This window comes from Oryctolagus cuniculus, chromosome 1 (assembly GCF_964237555.1).
Source record: "Oryctolagus cuniculus chromosome 1, mOryCun1.1, whole genome shotgun sequence".
NCBI classification, from domain to species: Eukaryota; Metazoa; Chordata; class Mammalia; order Lagomorpha; family Leporidae; genus Oryctolagus; species Oryctolagus cuniculus.
The window spans coordinates 58,549,459-58,572,367 of record NC_091432.1 but is presented as its reverse complement, the minus strand read 5'-3'; the positions used below and the strand labels follow the sequence as shown (position 1 = coordinate 58,572,367).

Genomic DNA, 22,909 nt, shown 5'->3' with positions numbered 1-22,909 from the left:
TTGGCATGGCCCAGACCTAGCTGTTGTAGCTACTGGGGGCGTGAGTCAGGGGATGGGAGATATCTCTTTCTCTGACTCTCCCTTTTGCTCCATCACTGTGCCTTTCAAATAAATAAATCTTTAAAAATAGGTTAAATATTTCATGTATAACTGGAAACCTTGGAACTCCTAGAAGCAAACATTTAGTGAAAGCTTCATGACATCGGTTTGGTGAGTGATTACTCAGATATGATACCAAAGCAAGGTAACAAAAGCAAAAGTAAACAAGTGCACTACATCCAACTATGAAATTTCTTCACAGCAAAGGAAATAATCAGTAAAGTGAAAGGCATCCTATGAAATGTTAGATAATATATGCATATCATATATGTCATATATATGCTAACATATAAATATATGTTAATTTCCAAAATGTGCAAGGAAATATTTTAAGCAAAACATAATAACCTTATTACAAAATAAGCTAAGAAACTGAATAGACATTTCTCAAAAAAACACAGATGATCAGCAAGTATATTAAAGATTGCTCAGTGACGCTTATCATGACGTGAAATACAAATCAAAAGCAAAATGGGTATCATCTCACACTTGGAAGAATGGCTATGGTAAAAAATGTAGATGAGGTGTTGTAGAGGATGTAGTGATTTATAATTCTTGTACACTGTTGGTGAGAATGCAAGATGGTACAGCTGGTACAGAAAACAGTATAGAGATGGGGCCAGCTCTGTGGCGCAGTGGGTTAATCTTCTGCCTGTGGTGCAGGCGTCCCATATGAGCACCGATTCTAGTCCCGGCTGCTCCACTTCCAATCCCACTCCCTGTAAATGTGCCTGGGAAAGCAGTGGAAGATGGCCCAAGTCCTTGGGTCCCTGCACCCATGTGGGAGACCCAGAAGAAGCTCCTGGCTCCTGGCTTTGGATTGGCTCAGCTTCAGCTGTTGCAGCCATTTAGGGAGTAAACCAGTGGATGGAAGACTTTCCTCTCTGCCTCTGCCTCTCACTGTTTGTAAGTCTACCTCTCAAATAAATAAAATATTTTTTAAAAGGTATAGATCTTTTTCAAAAAAGTAAATATGCAAAATTTGTGATCCAGCTCTCCCATTTCCAAAAAAATGAAGTCAGTATTTCAAAGAGATAATAGCACTCCAATATACATTGCAACACTATTCACAGCGATGAAGATGTAAAAACAATCTAATGTGTATTGACGGATGAGTGGATAAACAAAATTTGGTATGTACATGTGATGGAAAACTATTCAGCCTTACAAAGAAGAAAAATTCTGCAGTGAGTACAAAGTTTGTTAGCAAGACAAACAAATTCTAGATAACAGCTGTACAATATTGTATTTACAGTTAACAATATTTTATCATAATAAAAATTTTGTTAAGAAAGATCACATGTTGTGTACTCTTACCACAACAAAATAATTCTTAAAAATTATTAATTAATTTGATACTATGTACCCATCCCCTGTAGAGTTCTATGAATAGAGTGTTGAACTAGGCAAATGAGATCCCTCCCTTATGGTAGTTGTAGGGCAGTAGGTAGTAATGACCTTATTTAAACTAGTTCCTATTTAATTTAAAGTGTTGTAAGTGTAAGATGCATTTTAGGCTTTTCTGAAACTGTTTACCAGCAGAATATGACTTAGTCCAGACTGTCAGGGCAACCTTCAATTCCAAAGCAAATTTAAACTTGAGACCTAAGACTCCTATGACTAGGAGTTACATTTCCATCAGGAGGGTAGTAGTGAGATATGTGAGAAATCATAATACCATTTGGCCATAGCACAGTGACTGTTACATAAAATATTTATTTTAGTAATTCAACACTAATTCAACAAAGATCTGTTTTAGCACCTCCTGTATTTATAATATTAGACCATTAAATATGTATCCAAAACTAGTCATAACACTGAACCTTTGTACCAGGGAAAGAAAAAGATCTTCCACTATAATGAGTACTGATCAAGTGGCTTGGGAAAATGTTTCGTGGAATATGTGGTGAAAGGAATTATATTCTCTCAGATATAATCTGGAATACTTTCATGGAATCAGCAGCCTCCTATTTATACCATTCATCAGCCACAGTATTGCTTTAATACAACCTAAATGAGTTTTTTTTTTTCTAGGACAGATGGAATTTCACATCATGTCTGTTTACTCATTTGTTGCAGTTTAAGTGTATGAGTTATAAGATTCTCCTAGCATGGATCATCAGGCTTAACTCTGTTATGGAGAAAGTTGACCTATGTTGAAATACCAAACTATACCACATAAATATGTATAATTGTTGGGTTACTAAAAATTTAACTTAAATACTAAACAAACTCTTCCAGAAAACCCAAATTGTCTTTGAAGATAGGTGACATGAAAACCTGGTCCACAACAAATTGTCATATTTCAGAAATGTCACAGATTTCTGCAGCCACACCAGTCATTTTGATCTAAAAATCAATTTCATTGAAGAAAACTGTTGTAATTTCTGTTTCAAATCATTTACTTCAAAGACAAAATGGAGCCCTTGAGTATTTAGGAAAATTTCATTCATACACCTTCACATAATTATGTGTATATTTTATTTCTGTCCCAATAGATGTGTACATGTAATTTCTCTGTCCTAGGGGATCATCAGTGCAATTTTTCAAAACAAGTGAAGTAATTAATTTGTAATTTCAAGTGAAGTAAGTAATTTGAGGCTATGTCCCAAATGACCAAAACTTCACTTAAATAACGCTTTGCTGTACAGCAACAATTCCTTGGAGCCTGTCCCCAGTCTTGCAGCTAGATGTATCACTAGTTTGTGCTTATTTGTATGGATACAGAAATATTTGAATCTCCTCCATATACTACAAGTAACAAATTGACTATTTCAAGAAAAATTATAGAAATTGAGAAAATATTGCTTATATAAGTAGTGCTTGGTGTTTTCATCCACATCATATAAATAAACACAACAATTGAGGTATGTATTATTATTATCTCCTTTTTTCAGGAGAGGAAATGGAAGATCAGAGAACTTTTGCTAAGTTGCCTGAGATTCCATAGATGTAGTAAGAGGCAGAGCTAGAAATTGATTCTAGTTTTAGATGGCTAAAAGGTCCATGCTATTTCTTTTTGCACACCACTTTTCCTTCAAGAGAACAACCACATCCAACTTGGAAAACATTTTTGTCTTTCTTACATCTATTTTCTTTAAAAATATAAAATTCATTTCTGGCTTGGGCCTTAGAGAATTCTGACATGTACTCCTGTACTATTCATACCATGGTGTACCATTGTCATGATTCACATGTAACTTTAAACAGTTTGATAGAATGGTGGCAAAGAGCATGGCTGCTAATAATGATTCTTCAAACAAAGTTTCTTAAAGAAACAGCACATTATTTTGAAGAATATATGGTCTTTAGAGCTATGGGAAAGGATGAATACGACTGACATGTTCTCCTTGTCCTTCATCATGTGCTGTATTTTGAACAAAGGGATCATTATTCTGAAATGCAGATTAATCTATTTTTCAATGTAATTTGCTGGCTTCTCTGGACTGGCTACTTCTGTCCTGGCCATCCTAAGCCTCTCCCCTGTGTAAACTCTCCCAATTCTTATATCCCTATGGATGTTTACTAGAACTTTTATAACTAAAGCTTACCTGATCCAAATCCCAATTGCTCTTTGAATTATTTAATCCTAGTTCATAATGATTTTTATTGCCTCACAAAATCCCATAAGTATAGAAAGGTTTGGTGTAGGAAATACATCATAGGGTACTTTGGAAAATAGCTAGGATATTTGTCCATAAAACAATAAAATTGTCCTCTTCATCTTAAATATAGACACTGGAAAGCTCTTGGTATCAATGTTATAACTAATGATGTGGTATATTTTATTCCAAGAAAAGGAGAAAGAGAAAAAAGGGAGGGAAGGAGCCATGGAGGGAGGGAATGAGAGTAAAAGAGATAGCAACTGTATAACCGTTTCTTGTTCTAATTAACTATATAAATGGAAATACCATTTATTAAGATAGAGAATACTGAGAAAGCATCATATTTGGAATAATAATGAAGAGAATCAAAAGCTGACCTTTCTGTGAATGTTTAAGTTACCTTTTATGTTATTATAGTCAATGTTGTTATAAATAACTTATTTATATCTCATGTGCACATGAGGATTAGACTTGTTATGTGGCAACAAGTAGGAATACAATAGTTGGGTCCTAAGATAATTGAGCCTTCAATTTTAATACTCTGAAAAAGAAAATTTGTGTGCACAGAGTATTCTAGAAATAAGGCAAAGTTATTAAAAAATTAATTACAAGATCATGTTTAGATATATACATTAATAGTGGTGTCATTTCTACCAATTTAATCTTCTCTGATTCTAGTTTCAACAGGCACCATTAAATGGATAGATGGAGAATGACAATGACACAGCAGTGACAGAGTTCATTATTTTGGGATTGACTGATAACCCTATACTATGTGCCATCTTCTTTGTGGTTTTTCTAGCAGTTTATGTAGTTACTATAGTGGGAAATATCAGCATAATCATTTTAATCCGTTGCAGCCCACAGCTTCACACCCCAATGTATCTTTTCCTCAGCCATTTGGCCTTTGTGGACATTGGGTATTCCACATCTGTCACACCAGTCATGCTCATCAGTTTCTTAAGAGAAAAAACTACCATCCCTGTCACTGGCTGTATAGCCCAACTTGGCTCTGATGTCACTTTTGGTACTACAGAGTGCTTCTTGCTGGCCACCATGGCCTATGATCGCTATGTGGCCATCTGCTCGCCCCTACTCTACTCCACCCACATGTCCTCAACTGTATGTTTCCTCCTATTAGGGGCTTCCTACTTGGGTGGGTGCATGAATGCCTCATCATTTACAGGCTGTTTCATGAACCTGTCCTTCTGTGGCCCAAATAAAATCAACCATTTTTTCTGTGACCTCTTCCCCCTGTTGAAGCTCTCTTGTGGCCATGTTTATATCGCTGAAATATCTCCTTCCATCTCTTCTGGGTCAGTCCTTATAAGCACATTGTCTACCATTATTGTGTCCTACATCTACATTCTCCACGCAATTATGAAGATGCGCTCAACTGAGGGAAGGAACAAAGCTTTCTCTACCTGCACTTCCCACCTTACTGCAGTCACTTTGTTTTATGGGACAGTTTTGTTTGTTTATGTGATGCCCAAGTCGAGCTACTCAGCTGATCAGGTCAAAGTGGCATCTGTGATTTACACAGTGGTGATTCCCATGTTGAACCCTCTCATTTACAGTCTGAGGAACAAGGAGGTGAAAGAGGCATTGAAAAAGTTGGTGGCTAGAACACATTGGTTTTCCTGAATTAAATCAGACAGACATAACTCCGTATTTGAGAAACATTTGTGTTTGATATTTTAATTATATTTATGATTAATTTTATTATTTAAATTTTTATACCTTTTTAATTTTTTTTAAATTTCAGTGTTTAAAAACTTTATGCATTTCATATATACAGATTCAGGGACATTGTGATACTTTCCACCCTACCCTATAGTGCAAAGCTCTTATAATAACTCCAATGTTTGCTTTCATTTATAAAGTTGTGTCATTTATAGGACACATGCCAGATTCAAATTAAATGTGGATTTTTAAGATAAAAATATTTCAGAAAATAGTTTCTAACTTCCCTTATTCAACAATTACAGAGTCCAATTTCAATAAAAGACTTAATAGGGCATTTGGCTCAGTGATTGGGATGTCACTTGGAATACTCACATCCATTATCACAGTACTGGAGTTTGAGTCCCAATTCTGCTTCCAATTCTTTTTCTGCTTATGTGCACCCTGGGAGGTAACGGGTGATGGCTTGAAGGCTTAGGTCCCTGCCACCTATATATTAGACCTAGTTTGAGCTCCTGGTTTCTGGCATCGGCCTGCCATAGTTCCAGGTTTTGTGGACATTTGGGGAATGAAACAATATAAGACTGATATCCATTTGTATATCCCTCTGTCTCTCTCCCTTTCAAAAAAATCAAATAGAGACATATTTTTATCAAAAATCCAATTCCTATAAATAGTCTCTTGTAAAATAACATTTAGGAAATAAATTTTTAATTGATGTATATAATTGATAATGTTGACATGACAGATAATTTGGGTTACTTTTTCTAAAGATACTATCCTGCAGTAGTCAACAGATAATTAAACTTTTGGAAACAGTAATGTTAGTATCTCAGAAAAACTTCTATTTTTTAATCATTTTATTTAAGCCAAGGCAAAAATCCTGATTCCCTCTCTTGGCCATTAAGATTTTCAACCAAGATAACACAGAAGAAAATCTGAATAAATCTCAACTGACTCTTCTCATCACTGAAGTCTTAGAATAAGATTTTGGAAACAGACATTTCTTTGATTTGACTGGGACAGTATGACTTCTTTGAACAATAGCTTATGAATAGGAGAAGTTATGGTTCAGGCAAAGATTTAAGTGCCACACATTTTTGTAATGTCTTTCAAGGAGATGTCATTGCTGCCTCTCCCACAGCCTGGTTATTGTTTTTGCCTCCAAATTCATTCAGATTTCTCATTGACTACTACTGGCACACCTCTTCATCCTGCCTTCCACACTTCACTCTTCTATAGAGTTCATCCTCAGCTCTCTGTTTTTCTTCCTGCCTCCAAACAGCACCCTTGGATGACCTCATTTTCTCTTAGGAGGTCAGCTGCCACTTGTGTGTTGGTAGTATCCCTGTCTCCAGATAGAACTTTCCTTGGAGGACAGATGACTTCTTCATCAGCCTTTTCCCCAAGACTCTCAATTGTCCTAACTGAATATATTGTATTTTTGCAGAAATATTCCTTCTCCTCTATCTTCTTTCTAAATAAATGCCACCTCTTTGTGAAGCCTGGTTTGCTAACAGTTAGGATGGTCTTCACTGTACACACATCTAAATGGCTGGCCTCCTTTCTTCCTTTTACTTCTCTCAAAAGGAAGAAACATCACAAACTGGCTTCATTTTATCTAAGTCCCTTTAGTTTACAGGCTTAAGTGGTCACCCAACGACTGTGATATGTCCTGGAAAATATCTCTCCTGTGTATTTCAACTCGAAGGAATTCAGATAATTTAGTCACCATTTGTACAGGCTATGGTTGTAGCTGATGTTGTTAGTACTTTTTGGGTAGGACATATGTTTACATTAATTTTCTTCTCCGAAGTTCTGAATCAACTAGAGAGTGACAAAAGGAGAAGGTACATGGAAGAACAAAATATTACCTATAGAAATTAAAGATCTGAGAGAATGCAGTATATGGTTGTGAACACATGTGTTTTCATGTTCTGAATCCCAGAATAAAATGTTCTTTGCTTCCCTATCACTGGCAGTACTATGCCTTTACCCATCAGCATACAGTATGCCAGGGCAGTCAAGAGTATCAAGAGAAGGCTTATTTCCAAGAAACAGGAGGAAGGAGAAGAGTTAGGATGCTTTTGGGGAGTGAATTGTATCCCCCATATTATTATCCTAACTTTTAATCCCCAATACCTCATATGGTGACTTTATTTGGGAATAGGTTCGTTGCAGATATAGTTTGTTAAAATGAAGTCATACTAGAGTGACCCCTGATCCAATGATGGATATCCAGTTGAAAGGGGAATTATGGACACAGACAACACAGAAAAATGTCATGTGGAGATGAAGATAGAGATCTGGAATATACTGCAAAATGCTAAAGGGTGCCAAGGATTGCCAGCAAACATCCAGAAGCAGGGTAAAAGACATGAAACAAATTCTGTCTCGCTACCCTCAAAAGGAACTAAAAGTGCCAAAACTTCGGTCTTGGACTTCAAGCCTACAGAACTGTGAGACAATTCATTTTTGTTGTCTAATCCACCCAGTTTTGGCCTTTTGTTATTGTAATCCTAGCAAAATAATGTATCTGTATATCTAGTTTTTCCCTCGAAACCCACTTTGAGTTAATTACTCCTTCCAAGAGAGGAGGAACTGAAGACTTAGAAAGAAGCCACATGTGAGGTGTGCTAGTGAATGCCTCTCCAAAAGAGGGGGAAAGCATTAAGAATGGTACAAAGCATGTTATTCAAAGAAAAAGAGTCAGTAAGTAAAGACCAATGATAATAACAATATCCACATTGGGAACAATCGGAAACCCATTTCATCAGTTATTTTCAAGTCTTTGATTTACTGAGGAGTACAGATTGTTGCCTAGAAAGCAGGGATTTGAACTAGAATGATTTTTTTTAAAAGATTCTATCCTGCTATGTTATCAAGAGCCTCTTAGCCTAAAACATTTTGTGGAAACTGTTCTCTTCTGAAATGGATTGGTACTTCTGGAGTTGTAGACGTTTCTTATGATTCTGTGAAACACTTTGTGTAATGGAATATTGGAGGTTAAAAGCAAAGGAGCAAGGGGTGAATTCTTTGGGGTAATAAAATCATGCGTATATTATGATTGGTGGTGGTTATTCTGGTGTATATATATATATATACACACACACTCAAATACATTTATATATATATATTTGTCAAAAATCATCAACCTGTAAATATATTTAAGTTCAGTATGTGGAAATTATATATCAATAAAATTATTTTTAAAAGGGTTCTACAAGAGAATTATTTGTTTTACCTTTCATTTTTCCTCCCTTTTATTTGCTTTTTAGTTATAAAAAAGGAAGAAATGCCATGTATTTTATTAAAAGATTTTTTTTTAAACTTTTATTTAATGCATATAAATTTCCAAAGTACGACTTATGGATTACAATGGCTTCCCCCCCATACCGTCCCTCCCACCCACAACCCTCCCCTTTCCCACTCCCTCTCCCCTTCCATTCACATCAAGATTCATTTTCGATTATCTTAATATACAGAAGATCAGCTTAGTATACATTAAGTATGGATTTCAACAGTTTGCTCCCACACAGAAACATAAAGTGAAAAATAATAGATGATTTTTTTAAATGATGATGAAATCAGAGCAGACCTATTGTCATGTTTAATCCCAGTGAGAGTCAAGTTGGGAGTTGATAATTTCTTCTTCTTTTTTTTTTTTTTTTTACAGAAGATCAGTTTAGTATGCATTAAGTAAGGATTTCAACAGTTTGCACCCCCATAGAAACACAAAGTGAAATATATTGTTTGAGTACTCGTTATAGCATTAAATCTCAATGTACAGCACATTAACGATAGAGATCCTACATGAGGAGTAAGTGCACAGTGACTCCTGTTGTTGACTTTACCAATTGACACTCCTGTCTATGGCATCAGTAATCTCCCTATGCTCCAGTCATGAGTTTCCAAGGCTATGGAAGCCCTCTGAGTTCTCCGACTCTTATCTTGTTTAGACAAGGTCATAGTCAAAGTGGAGGTTCTCTCCTCCCTTCAGAGAAAGGTACCTCCTTCTTTGAAGACCTGTTCTTTCCACTGGGATCTCACTCGCAGAGATCTTTTGCCAGAGTGTCTTGGCTTTCCATGCCTGAAATACTCTCATGAGCTTTTCAGCCAGCTCCGAATGCCTTTAGGGCTGATTCTGAGGCCAGAGTGCTATTTAGGACATCTGCCATTCTATGAGTCTGCTGAGTATCTCACTTCCCATGTTGGATCACTCTCCCCTTTATTTACTCCATCAGTTAGCGTTAGCAGGTACTAGACTTGTCTATGTGCTCCCTTTGACTCCCAGTCCCTTCACCATGACCAACTGTGAACTGAAACTGATCACCTGGAACAGTGAGATGGCATTGGTACATGCCACCTCGATGGGATTGAATTGGAATCCCCTGGTATGCTTCCAACTCCACCACTTGGGGCAAGTCAGCCTGAGCATGTCCCAAATTATACATCTCTTCCCTCTCCCATTCCCACCACCAAGTTCAACAGGGATCACATTTCAGTTAATTTTCAACACTTAAGAATAACTGTGCATCAATTACAGATCTAAACCAGTCATATTAAGTAGAACAGATAAAAAAAACTACTAAGAGGGATAATGTATTTAGTTGTTCATTAACAGTCAGGGCTATGCTGATCAAGCCACCATAGATTTTTATTTATTTATTTGACAAGTAGAGTTACAGACAGTCAGAGAGACAGAAAGAAAGATCTTCTTCCTTTGGTTCATTCCCCAAATGGCCGCAATGGCCGGAGCTGTGCCAATCTGAAACCAGGAGCCAGGTGCTTGTTTCTGGTCTCTCATGTGGGTGCAGGAGCCCAAGCACTTGGGCCATCCTCCACTGCCTTCCCATGCCATAGCAGAGAGCTGGACTGGAAGAGGAGCAACCGGGACTAGAACCAGCACCCATATGGGATGCCGGCACTGCAGGCGGAGGATTAACCTACTGTGCCACGGCGTCGGCCCCAATGCCATGTATTGTTTTAAGAACACTTTTATTTAATGAATACAAATTTCATAGGTACAACTTAGGAATATAGTGTTTCTTCCCCTCATACGCGCCCTCCGACCCCCCACTTCTCTCATCCCATTCTTCATTAACATTCATGTTTAATTAACTTTATATACAGAAGACCAGCTCTATACTAGGTAAAGATATCCACAATTTGTACCCACACAAAGTATAAAGTACTTTTTGAGAATAAGTTTTAGATTTAATTCCCATAGTTCAACTCACTAAGAATTGAGGCCCTACATGGGGCCCTACAGTGACTCCTGTTGTTGATTTAACAATTGACACTCTTATTTATGATGTCAGTGATCACCTGAGGCTCTTGTCATGCTGCCAAGGCCATGGAAGCCTTTTGAGTCCAAAAACTGTATCAGTGTTTAAACAGGGCCATAAGCAACGTGGAAGTTCTCCCTTCAGAGAAAGGTGGACCTCCTTCTTTGATGGCCCCTTCTTTCCACTGGGGTTTTACTCACTGAGATCCTTCATGTAGATCATTTTTTGCCATGTCTCTTGGCTTTCCATGCCTGAAATGTTCTCATGGGCTTTTCAGCCGGATCCAAAACCCTAAGAGCTGTTTCTGAGGTCAAAGTGCTGTGTAGGGTGTTTGTCATTTTATCAGTCTGCTCTGTGGACTGATTCCCATGTTGTAACATTTTCTCCTTTTTATTCTATCTATTGTTACTACCAGAAACTTGGTCTTATTTATATGATTCCTTTGATACTTAATCCTATCTGTATGATCAATTATACACTTAATATGATCACTTTAACACATAAGATGGCATTATTACCACCCAGCTTACCGAATTTGCAGTCCATGGTAAGCTTTTAGTTTTACCCTTCGGGGTTAGTCTGTGGGAATATATGCAGACCTGTACAGCTCCTCCCTTTCTTATTCCCGTTCTTACTTTTTACTGAGAACTATTTTCAATTCACTTTATACATCTATGATTTTTCTATGTTAAGTAAAGAGTTCAACCAAAGGTATTAAGTAGAAATAAAAGAATAATAATAAAAAAAATAAAATAATAAACTGATCCTCGACAGTCAAGACAAGGGCTGTTCAAGTAATTTCTTCTCATATTGTCAATTTCACTTCTACAGGTTTCCTTTTAGGTGCTCTGTTACTTATCACAGATCAGGGAGAACATATGGTATTTTTCCCTTTGGGACTGGCTTATTTCACTAAATATGATGTTTTACAGATTTCTCCATTTTGTTACAAATGACTGGATTTCATTGTTTTTACTGCTTTATAGTATTCCAGAGTACATATCTCATAATTTCTTTATCCAGTCTTCAGTTGACAGGCATTTGTGTTGATTCCGTGTCTTAGCTATTGTGAATTGAGCTACAATAAACTTGGGGGTGCAGATAACTCTTTTATTTGCTAATTTCATTTCCCTTGGGTATATTCCAAGGAGTGGGATGGCTGGGTTGTATGGTAGGACTATATTCAGATTTCTGAGATATCTCCAAACTATCCTCCATAGGGGTTTTACCAGTTTACATTTCTACCAAGAGTGGATTAGGGTACTTTTTCCCCACATCCTCACCAGCATGTGTTATTTTTTGATTTTTGTATGAAAGCCATTCTTTCTTGGATGAGGTGAAACCTCATGTGATTTTGTTTGCAATTCCCTGACAGCTACTGATCCTGAGCATTTTTTCATGTGTCTGGTGGCCATTTTAATTTCCTCTTTTGAGAAATGTCTGTTTAAGTCCTTTGCCCATTTCTTGACTGGGTTGTTTGTTTTGTTGTTGATTTTTTTTGATCACTTTAAATATTCTGGTTATTAATCTTTTATCAGTTGTGTGGTTTGCAAATAATTTCTCCCAATCTATTGATCACCTTTTTACTTTCCTGACTGTTTCTTTTGCTGTACAGAAGCTTCTCAATTTGATGTAATCCCATTTGTTAATTTGCCTTTTATTGCCTGTGCCTCTGGGGTCTTTTCCAGGAACCTTTGCCTTTGGCAATGTCTTACAGGGTTTCTCCAAGTTCTCTATTAATTTCATGGTATTGGGTCATAGATTTAGGTCTTTAATGCATTTCAAATGGGTTTCTGTGTAAGGTGTAAGGTAGAGGTCCTGCTTCATATGTCTGCATGTGGAAACCAGTTTTTCCAGCACCATTATTGAATTGACTGTTGATCCGGCTGAAATGCCCATGAGAATATTTCAGGCATGGAAAGCCAAGACACTCTGGGGGAAAAAAAAAAACCTAAATGAAAGATCTCCGCAAGTGAGATCCCAGTGGAAAGAACGGTCATCAAAGAAGGAGGTACCTTTCTCTGAAGGGAGGAGAGAACTTACTCTTTGACCATGGCCTTGTCTAAATATGATCAGAGTCTGTGAACTCAGGGGGCTTCCATAGCCTTGGCAGCTCATGACAAGAGCCTAGGGTGATTACTGAGGCCATAAAGAAGAGTGTCAATTTGTTAAGTCAACAACAGGGGTCACTGTGCACTTACTCCTCATGTAGGATCTTTGTCCTTAGTGTGCTGTACATTGTTATAACTAGTACTCAAACAGTATTTTTCACTTTTTGTTTCTGTGTGGGAGCAAACTGTTGAAACCTTTACTTAATGTATGCTAAACTGATCTTCTGAATATAAAGAGAATCGAAAATGAATCTTGATATGAATGGAAGGGGAGAGGGAGTGGGAAAGGGGAGGGTTGCAGGTGGGAGGGACGTTATGAGGGGGAAGCCACTGTAATCCATAAGCTGTACTTTGGAAATTTATATTCATTAAATAAAAGGTAAAAAAAAAAAAAGAATTGACTGTTCTTGCTCCAGTGAATGGTTTTAGCTCCTTGGTCAAATATGAGTTGATTGTAGATGCTTGGATTGATTTCTAGTATTTCTATTCTGTTCCATTGGTCTATCCAATGGAACCTGTACCTGTTTTTTTTTTTTTTTATTATAACCGCATTGTAGTATGTCTTGAAATCTGGTATTGTGATACCTCTGGCTTTGTTTTTGTTGTATAAGATTGCTTCAGCTTCAGGGTCTTCTGTGTTTCCAAATGAATTTCAGCATAATTTTTTTTCTTGATCTGAGAAGAGTGTCTTTGGTATTTTCATTGGTATTGCATTGGATCTGTAAATTATTTTTGGAAGAATGGACAGTTTGATGATATTGATTCTTCCAATCCATGAAAATGAAAGCTTTTCCCATTTTTGTCTCTTCTTTTATTTCTCTCTTTAAAGTTTTGTAATTCTCATGGTAGGGATCTTTGAAATCCTTGGTTAAATTTATTCCAAGGTATTTGATATTTTGTTTTTATTGTGAATGTGATTAACCTTAGAAGTTTTCTCTTGTGGAATTTTACGTGTATAAAAAGGCTGTTGATTTTTGTGTGTTGAATTTAGATCCTGCTATTTTACCAAGCTCTTCTATGAGTTTCATTAGTCTCTTAGTGGAGTCTTTTGGGTCCCCTAGATATTGCACCATGTCATCTGCAGATATGGAGAGTTTGGCTTCAACTTTACCTACTTGAATCACTTTGATTTCTTTTTCTTGCCTTATGGCTCTGGCTAGAACTTCCAGAACTATATTGAATAACAGTGGTGAGAGTGAGCATCCTTGTCTGGTTCTGGATTTCAGTGGGAATGCTTCCAGCTTTCCCCAATCAGTGGGAAGCTGGCCATGGGCTTGTCATAAATTGCCTTGTGTTGAAGAATGTTCCATCTAAACCCAATTTGCTTAGAATTTTCATCATAAAAGAGTGTTGTATTTTTTTTTTTTTGATTTTTGACAGGCAGAGTGGATAGTGAGAAAGAGAGAGAGACAGAGAGAAAGGTCTTCCTTTGCCGTTGGTTCACCCTCCAATGGCCACTGTGGCCAGCGCGCTGCGCTGATCCAATGGCAGGAGCCAGGTACTTCTCCTGGTCTCCCATGGGGTGCAGGGCCCAAGGACTTGGGCCATCCTCCACTGCACTCCTTGGCCACAGCAGAGAGCTGGCCTGGAAGAGGGGCAACCAGGACAGAATCTGGCACCCCGACCGGGACTAGAACCTGGGGTGCCGGCGCTGCAAGGCGGAGGATTAGCCTAGTGAGCCGCAGCGCCGGCCAGAGTGTTGTATTTTATTAAATGCTTTCTCTGCATCTATTGAGATAATCATATGGTTTTTGTCCTCAGTTTGTTAATGTGAAGTATCACATTGATTGATTTGTGAATGTTGGACCATCCATGCATACAGGTATAAATCCGACTTGGTCCAGGCAAATGATCTTCCTGATGTGTTTTTGGATTAGATTGGACAGAATTTTGTTGAGATTTTTGTGTCTATGTTCATCATGGAAATGGATCTATAGTTCTCTTTCTCTGTTGTATCTTTTTCAGGTTTAGGAATTAAGGTAATGCTCGCTTCATAGAAAGAATTTGTGAGGATTCCCTTCATTCAATTGTTTTGAAATACTTGAGAAGAATTGGAGTTAGTTCTTCTTTACATGTCTGGTAGAATTCAGCAGTGAATCCATTTGGTCCTGGGCTTTTCTTTGTTGGGAAGGCCTTTATTACTGATTCAATTTCTCACTGGGTTATGGGTCTGTTTAGGTTTTCTATGTCTTCCTGGTTCAATTTAGGTACCTTGTATGTGTCTAGGAAGCTACCCATTTCTTCTAGTCTTCACAGCTTGTTGACATGCAGCTCCTTGTTGTAATTTCTGATGCCTCTTTTTATTTCTGTGGTATCTGTTGTTACATTCCCTTTTCATCTCTAATTTTATTTTTTGGGTCTTCTCTCTCCTTTTTTTGTTTAGTTGGGCCAATGGTGTGTCAGTTTTGTTTGTTTTTTCAAAAAATAGATCTTCATTTTGCTGATTTTTTTTTGTTGTTGTTTCAATTCTGTTGATTTCTTCTCTATTTTCTTCTACTGGTTTTGAGTTTGGTTTACTGTTGTTTTTCTAGATCTTTGAGGTGCATAGATAGATCATTTATTTTATGTCTTTCTAGTTTCTTGATGTATGCACCAATTGCTATAAACTTTCCTCTTAACACAGCTTTTGCTGTATCCCACAAATGTTATGTTGTATTGTCGTCTTCATTTGTTTCCAGAAATTTTTTCTCTTTCGATTTCTTCTATTACCCACTGTTCATTCAGAACACATTGTTCATTCTCCACGTTTGCATATTTTGTAGAGATTTTTGAGTTGTTGATTTCCAGCTTCATTGCATTGTGGTTCAAGAAGATGTATGGTATGATTTTCATTTTTTTTAATTTGCTGAGACTTGCTTTATAGCCTAGCATGTTTTCAATCCTATAGAAAGTTCCATATACTGGAGAGAAAAATGTGTACTCTGTGGCTGTAGGGTGGAAGGCTCTGTAGATATCTGCTAGGTCTATTTCATCTATGGTGCCAATTAACTCTGTTGTTTCCTTTTGATTTCTGCATTGCTGAAAATGGGGCATTGAAGTCACTCATCACTATTGTATTTCAGTCTATAGCTCTCTTTAAATCCCTTGATATTTCTTTTAAATAACCAGGTGCCTTGTAATTAGGTGCATATACATTTTAATAGTCACATATTCCTGTTGAATTGATCCTTTAATCACATTTATTTATGTATTTCCTGGCTTTTTCATTTTGTTCATCTTTGGCATCCATTGTCATTTTCTTCACTGGGTGATGGGCAATAAGGATAAAAATTTGTACACACTCTAGATGAGAATATCTTCTTCCAAAATATTTTTATTTCCTTCTGTCAGGAAAATATATCATTGGATTGATGCCTTTGAGAAAATGGAAATATTGTGCCAAAACAGATCCTTCACATAAAGAAACAACTTAGGTCACTTTAAACAATGTAACCCCCTAACTTGCATCCTAATAGAATGGAGGTAGTATTTCCAGTGTGGACTGGATATTGTGATTTTGGGGAATGATCTTTTACTAGCTTGGTATTAAATACACATAAGGTAGAGCCCTTTGAGTAATTGAGTAATTTGAATATGAATGTTGCTAATACACAATGGAGGCATTCCTGTCAGACCCAGACAAGTAGAGTCAGGAGGTCATGAAGGGAAGGGTTTCCAGGGGTGCAGGGCTAACTCATGTTTGTTTGCCTGACATAAGGAACACAAGACCTTCTGAAACCCAGATGAAATTCTTTCACATCCCAGTCATGTGTTATGTGCCTTAAACACCTTCTTGTCCTTCATGTCTTCTCTTATTTCTGTAGCAAGGTTTATTCAAGACCACAGAAGTTCAAATAAGAAATTAGTCCAGAAATGTCTGTCTCTATCAGTGAGCTGACACCAGCTCCTTCAGTGACTTCTGTGATCAGTGAACCTGGATTCAGAGCAGCTTAGATGGACTTCTCCTTTTTGCCTTTAAAAGCTTCCTGTTACTGGGGCCGGAACTATAGAGTAGAAGGTTAAGCCTCTGCCTGCAGTGCCGACATCCTGTAAGGGCACAAGATCCAATCCCAGCAGCTCCACTTCTGATCCATCTCCCTGCTGAAATGCCTGTGGAAGCAGTAGAAGATGGCTTCTGGCTTCTGGCTTTGGCCTGGCCCAGCCCTGGCTGAAGCAGTCATTTGTGGAGTGAACCAGTAGATAGAAGATTGGTTCTCTCTCTCCCTCTCTCCCTCTCTCCCTCTCTCCCCCTCCCTCCCCACTCTGTATTAAAAAATACATACATAAATAAAAATAACAACTTCCTGTTACCCCAGTCTCTCCAAATGGACCTAATGGCTTGACACAGCCTTGCACTCTGGATTATAATCTCCTGTCACTCACTCAGAAATGAATTCAATTCCTCTAAGAGCCTGACCTATAAAAACCTGTGTCAACAAGACTTATTTTCCTGTGACTTGTGGGAACCAGAAGTCTAAAGCACAAGCAAATTTTTCCATTGAGAGGCAAACAGAAACTGACAGAAGGGGCCTGATAAGAATCAGGTGAGCTTTAAGGCCTGGCCAGATATGATGCCCAGGCCTATATATCTCTTCATATGGGGTACCAGAAGAAACACCATAAGGAGGTGTGAACCTCTTTAGGGAAGGCACCCTGTTGACTTCCATTACCTAGCTGGCCTGGGAGGAGAGCTGGCCTGATTAGAAGAAATTTTCTCTGAAAGAAAATTTACAGTTCTGCCTGCAAAGTTACTAACCCTACTTGGCCGTCCCTTCAGCAGTGGTGGTTACTTTGGAGCTGGGCCAAATCTAGGGCTTCTCAGCTTAGAGCCAACAAGGTCTGTTGTTCTGACCTGGGAGACTTTGACTCCAGGGCAGTTTTGTTTCCAGTGACAACTGTTGGCTGGAAGAGCTGCCAGGGCTCTCCAAAAGCTGACTCCTGAGTCCATGTGAAGCCCTGGCTCTCCACATCAAAAACCAATGCCATTTGCAGTGGGCTGACCAGGCAGATCACTGGATAAAGCAGCCATTAATCTGTGTGCCGCCAATTTCACATGCTACTGCTGCCCAGCCTGCTCCTCTTTCCTCCTGGTTTCTGGTAAAGGAGACCACGGAGGCAGCCATTAGGAGGATGCAAGTCAAGGGGATGTTCAGTCCCCCCTTTGGTGGACTTTCTTTGGTGGACTGAGATAGGAATCTAGTCACAGACATGTTCTGATAGTAGTTTCTCCGTGAGGCGGACAGTACCCACGAGGAAAGCTATGTCCTCAAATTCTTAAAAATTTTTGGAAAGTATATTTTTCATTTTATACAAATAAGTCATACTATAAGCATATATACTCATATATGTAATTTTATCAATAAATTATGAAAAGCAGATGGGACTTAGTCTGTTCACGTTTAAGATAAATTACTTTTTCAGTATAAACATGCTTTCCAGAGAACTCTCTTTTCTCTTACACTTATCCAGTGATCCAGTGAAGTGAGTGACTTGAAATATCCTCCTCACTTTGCTGCCTCATGGCCTAACCTTTTGCTGAAATTCTTTTTCCCATATTAGTTACTTATTGAGTACATTTCCTATCATCACTTTAAAATTGGCTGAATCACAGTCACTATGTTATCATATCACAGAAACATTAAGCAAGTACCCACTCTCTCCCTTCTTGAATCATAAAGATAAGAACAAGGAATAGGACCTCAGGAGTGAAAGGTAAAAGAAAAAAAAAATCCCTACTTGCGAATGTCTATTATGATGAATAAGCGGTGTAAGAAGGGGCGGGTTATCTGGAAATGTTACGATTGAATTGAAAATTAGAGAAGAGCAGTCTGTGTGAAGGAGTTTTTCTCCTTTAGCTTGGCTTTGAATCTAACAGGGTTTGCTCTTGGGAGAGCAGCGGACATAGTGTGAATGATAACACATTTTACAAATACTTGAATCTAGTCTCTTTCCTTCCTAGTCTACCCTGGGACTTCAGTTGGTGGACTGCTGCCAGCAACAGCACCTACTCAACTAAATTGGAACTGTAGGAGTCGCTCTGGGATATTCCTTCTTCCTAATCTCCCACGTCTTACAATCAACAATTTCTGCCAGTTCTCTCCCAAATTTTCCTCAAAGCTTTTCTCTCCATATTTTCTATCAAACTGCTTAAAACATTTATCTTCTGTCTCCTGGAGCATTTTCTCTTAGCCGAGTTATCCATAGAAATAAACTTCACTCTGTTGTTACAGTGATCTGAACACATTAACCATTTTACTTCCTTGCATGAAGCCTTTTAATAGTCCCTCACTGGATAAAATGCACCTTAAAATGTAATTTATGACTCTTTGTGAACTGCTTCTATTTGACATCTATCACCATTTCTCCTCAATCCATTATTAAAACTTCATAAATGTTAAAAGACTTGCAATTCCTCCAACTATCCTACCCTTTCATTCTTACATGCCATTTCCCATGTTACCTCTTATACCCAGGGCACTTTTCTGATGCCATTATCTTACTTTATCTAATTATATTATACAACTAAGTTTTAGTGCTTTATTCTGCAGAAAGTGTTATTTTATAGTCGTGGCTGGCAAAAGTACCATGACCACCCCGACCTATTTTGGAATACTGGTCCTCATTGTACTTCCTGTATTATAAGTACCAAATCACTTTGAAACTATCTACACAAATACGTAGGTTTTACACAGTGTAGTATGTGTTTTGAGGTCAGACAGTGGTTTCAGTGTTTTGCATCAGCACAATTCCTGGCACATAAACACTCAGTAAACCATTATATTGAACTGAACTAAATCTAACAAAACTGAAAGTACATCCTTCTGGGTTCTGTGTCCCTCTAAATGCAAAATAAATAACTGGGGAGAGAAAGGCCTTGGAAAGGTCATGGGGATTTACTTTGTGACTACAGCTGACCGTTAGTGGAAAGTGGACCATATTCTCTCAGTGTGCAAAGGGGAAATTCAGACATCTGTTCTGCTGTTTTGGGGACAGCTGTATTGTTTTGCATGCCTAGAATGTATCAACTATTTTCCACATGTTACTGAATTTTCTTTATTTTTAATGTTTTGTTATTGTAAATACTATATTAAAATGAGATATTCAAAATAGTGCCTACAGAACTGTTATTTCACCATTTTCTTTTTTATAACTTTGTATTAATATAGACAAGGATATTTAATGTATTTCATAGATACAATTCTAATAATAGAGTGATACTTTCCTCCCAACATCCTTCTTGCCACCTTCCTTTCTTTTTTTAATTTTTGCAGTAATATATTTTCAGTTTTCTTTATTACCATAGGTTTAATGCTCCACTTGTTAAAGAATCACCAAATAAAAAGTAGAGAGGTCGCTGTTCCACAGGAATATAAATAAGGGCTGTAAATGATAGTCAAATCACAAGATGATAATTTCACTTGTATATATTAAGATTTTTGTAATCTATATATTAACTACCACAAATCAATGAAAATGTATGATATTTGTCTTTTGGGTTCTGGCTTATTTCACTAAGTATAATGGTCTCCAACTACATCCATTTTGTTTCAAAAGACAAGATTTCATTCTTTTTTATGGCTGAGTAGTATTCCATCATGTATATATACCACATTTTCTATAGCTGGTCATCAGTTGATAAATATCTGGGTTGATTACATATCTTAGCTACTGTGAATTGAGTTGCTATAAGCATGGGGGTATAGGTAACCCTTTCATATGTTCTTTTCATTTCCCTTGATAGATCTGTTTTCAGATTTCTGAGCAATCTCGATTCTGTCTTACATGGTGGTTGGACCAGTTTATATTCCTATCAACAGTGAATTAGGGTACCTTTTTCTTCACCATTTTCTATGTTTTAATTTATCTTCTTATCTTTCAATATTTGTTCTGTATTTTCCACTAAAAATATTAAACTCTATAGTTTCCTCATATTTCTCACCCTATTATACTCACATGAGGACAATTGAATTCTAAGACTTTCATTCAGATTCCATAAGCTGTTGTATCAGTATTTGCTTTAGATTCCTGTTTGCCAGATAATCTATCCTCACTCTTTCCAGTTTTTTGATGATGATGTAAATGAAAACAGGTTATTATCGTAAGAAAAAAAAACCAGAGTGATTTGTAACAAAGTTTCTAGCTTTTTAAAAACAGGTTTTGATTTCTTTATAGGTCCAGATTCATGGAATTATAATTATTGTTAACATATTAATTGCAAGCTTAGATTTTAAGATCTCTTTTTAGATCCACAAGTAAGGATTATATTATGCCGATATGAGATTGTATGTTTTATGAATGTTTAAATATGGACAGGATTCTAACAAAATCATGTGTCCAGATTGTCCATGGGTTGATTATCCATGGGTTGATTGTTCATGGTGTCCAGATTGATTTCCTAAAGATGAGGATCAATAGGTTTTCCCACCCTTACTCTTGTTTTAGAGACTGTACTATGTTGGCCCTTGGTAGGTAAAATTTGTTTAAGAGATTTATGCAACATACCAGCTTAGGCTGGATTACCCTGCTCAGATCTTTTCATCATTACCAATACTAACATCTTTGGACTGATTGTGGCAGTATGGTATAGATTAAGTACATGGACTATAGGAAGAAAAGACTAAAATATATACCTATCTTGACAAGGTGTTTGATCTCTGTAAGACTCAAGTTTTCTCATCTGTTAATTAAGGGGAACTTATAATACCTACATCACAGAATTATTGTGAAAATTAAATAGGAATCATGGTGGCTTTAGAACCAGACTTTCTGGATTCAAATACTAATTCCACATCTGCGTAACTGGGGTTGTACTTAACATTTCTATGGCCATGTGATTTAGTTGTAAAACACAAATAATGGTGCACCTTTTGGGGATGTTGTGAAGAATAAATGAGTTCATTGCATAATGCACTTAGAATGGGACCTGGCACAAATTATTGTTTGCTAAATAAAAGGAAAAAATGTTTTGGTATCCTTAGGAGTTCAACAATAGTGGTAATTATTACTACCTTTAATACTGATGCTAAGCTGTCTTTTAATTGAAACACAAATTTATTGAGATTATTTAGCACAAAGAAATATCATTAAAATTAAAGCAGTCAGTTAAGCAGCCTCTGAGTACGTACTAAGTGTGACATGGGTAGATGAAAACTATACAGTTCATCTTAAATACAAAGAATGGATCCTAGAATACATATTTTGACAATTTTCTTTCTCAGAGCCTCCTTTACATCTCTGTTCCTCAGACTATAAATGAGGGGGTTCAACATGGGGATCACCACCGTGTAGAACACAGACATCGCCTTGTTCTGGTCAAGTGAGTAGCTGGACTTGGGCATCACATAAATGAAGGTAATCGTCCCATAGTAGAGAGTGACTGCAGTGAGGTGAGAGGTGCAGGTGGAGAAAGCTTTGTGGCGCCCCTCTGTGGAGCGCATCTTCAAGATGGTGATGAGGATGCAGATGTAGGAGACAGCTATGACAAACACTGTGACCACGATGATGGAGCCAGAAGAGATGGAAGGGATAATTTCAGTAATGGAGACATCTGAGCAGGAAAGTTTCAACAAGGGGGAGAAATCACAAAAAAAGTGATCTATCTGATTCGGTCCACAGAAGGAAACGCTCAATAAAGAACTAGTAAACGTGGAAGCATTCACACAGCCACCCAGATAGGAGGCCGCCACGAAGACAGTGCAGACTCCAGGGGCCATGTGGGTGGAGTAGAGCAGGGGTGAGCAGATGGCCACGTAACGATCATAGGCCATGGCAGCCAACAGGAAGCACTCAGCTGTCCCAAACATCGCCACAGAATAGAGCTGGGCTTCACAGCCAATGACAGGAAGAACTATTCCATGACCAAGGAATCCCATAAGCATTATAGGTGTGACTGATGTGGTAATTCCAATGTCCACAAAAGCCAAATGGCTTAGGAAGAGGTACATGGGGGTGTGAAGGTGGGAGCAGCTTCTTATTAAAGTGATTATGCTGACATTGCCTACTAAAGTGACAACATAGATTCCTAGAAACATCACAAAGAAGATGACACAAAGTGTAGGGTCCTCTGTCAACCCCACAAGGATGAATTCTGTCACAGTGCTGTGGTTTCCAACCTCCATCTCCTTTGTGACTTGTTCCTGTTGAG

At 37.6% G+C, this 22,909-nt stretch overlaps 2 protein-coding genes across 2 annotated transcripts; one reads left to right on the top strand and one right to left on the bottom strand.

Annotated features, from left to right (window-relative positions):
• The first annotated feature begins 596 nt into the window (after nt 1–596).
• Nucleotides 597–5,348, top strand: LOC100339956 (olfactory receptor 5P4). The gene is made up of 2 exons (XM_002708784.3): nt 597–605; nt 4,410–5,348. Exons 1-2 carry the CDS (start codon nt 597–599, stop codon nt 5,346–5,348), a joined length of 948 nt encoding a protein of 315 aa, XP_002708830.2.
• Nucleotides 5,349–21,929: 16,581 nt separating this feature from the next.
• LOC100345910 (olfactory receptor 5P1-like) lies at nt 21,930–22,886 on the bottom strand. The gene has a single exon (XM_070060158.1). It carries the CDS (start codon nt 22,881–22,883, stop codon nt 21,930–21,932), a length of 954 nt encoding a protein of 317 aa, XP_069916259.1. The 5' UTR covers nt 22,884–22,886.
• Between the last annotated feature and the right edge of the window lie 23 nt (nt 22,887–22,909).

Coding starts and splice junctions, on each gene's coding strand:
- LOC100345910 (XM_070060158.1), bottom strand. CDS start 22,883: ATGGAGGTTGGAAACCACAGCACTGTGACAGAATTCATCCTTGTGGGG.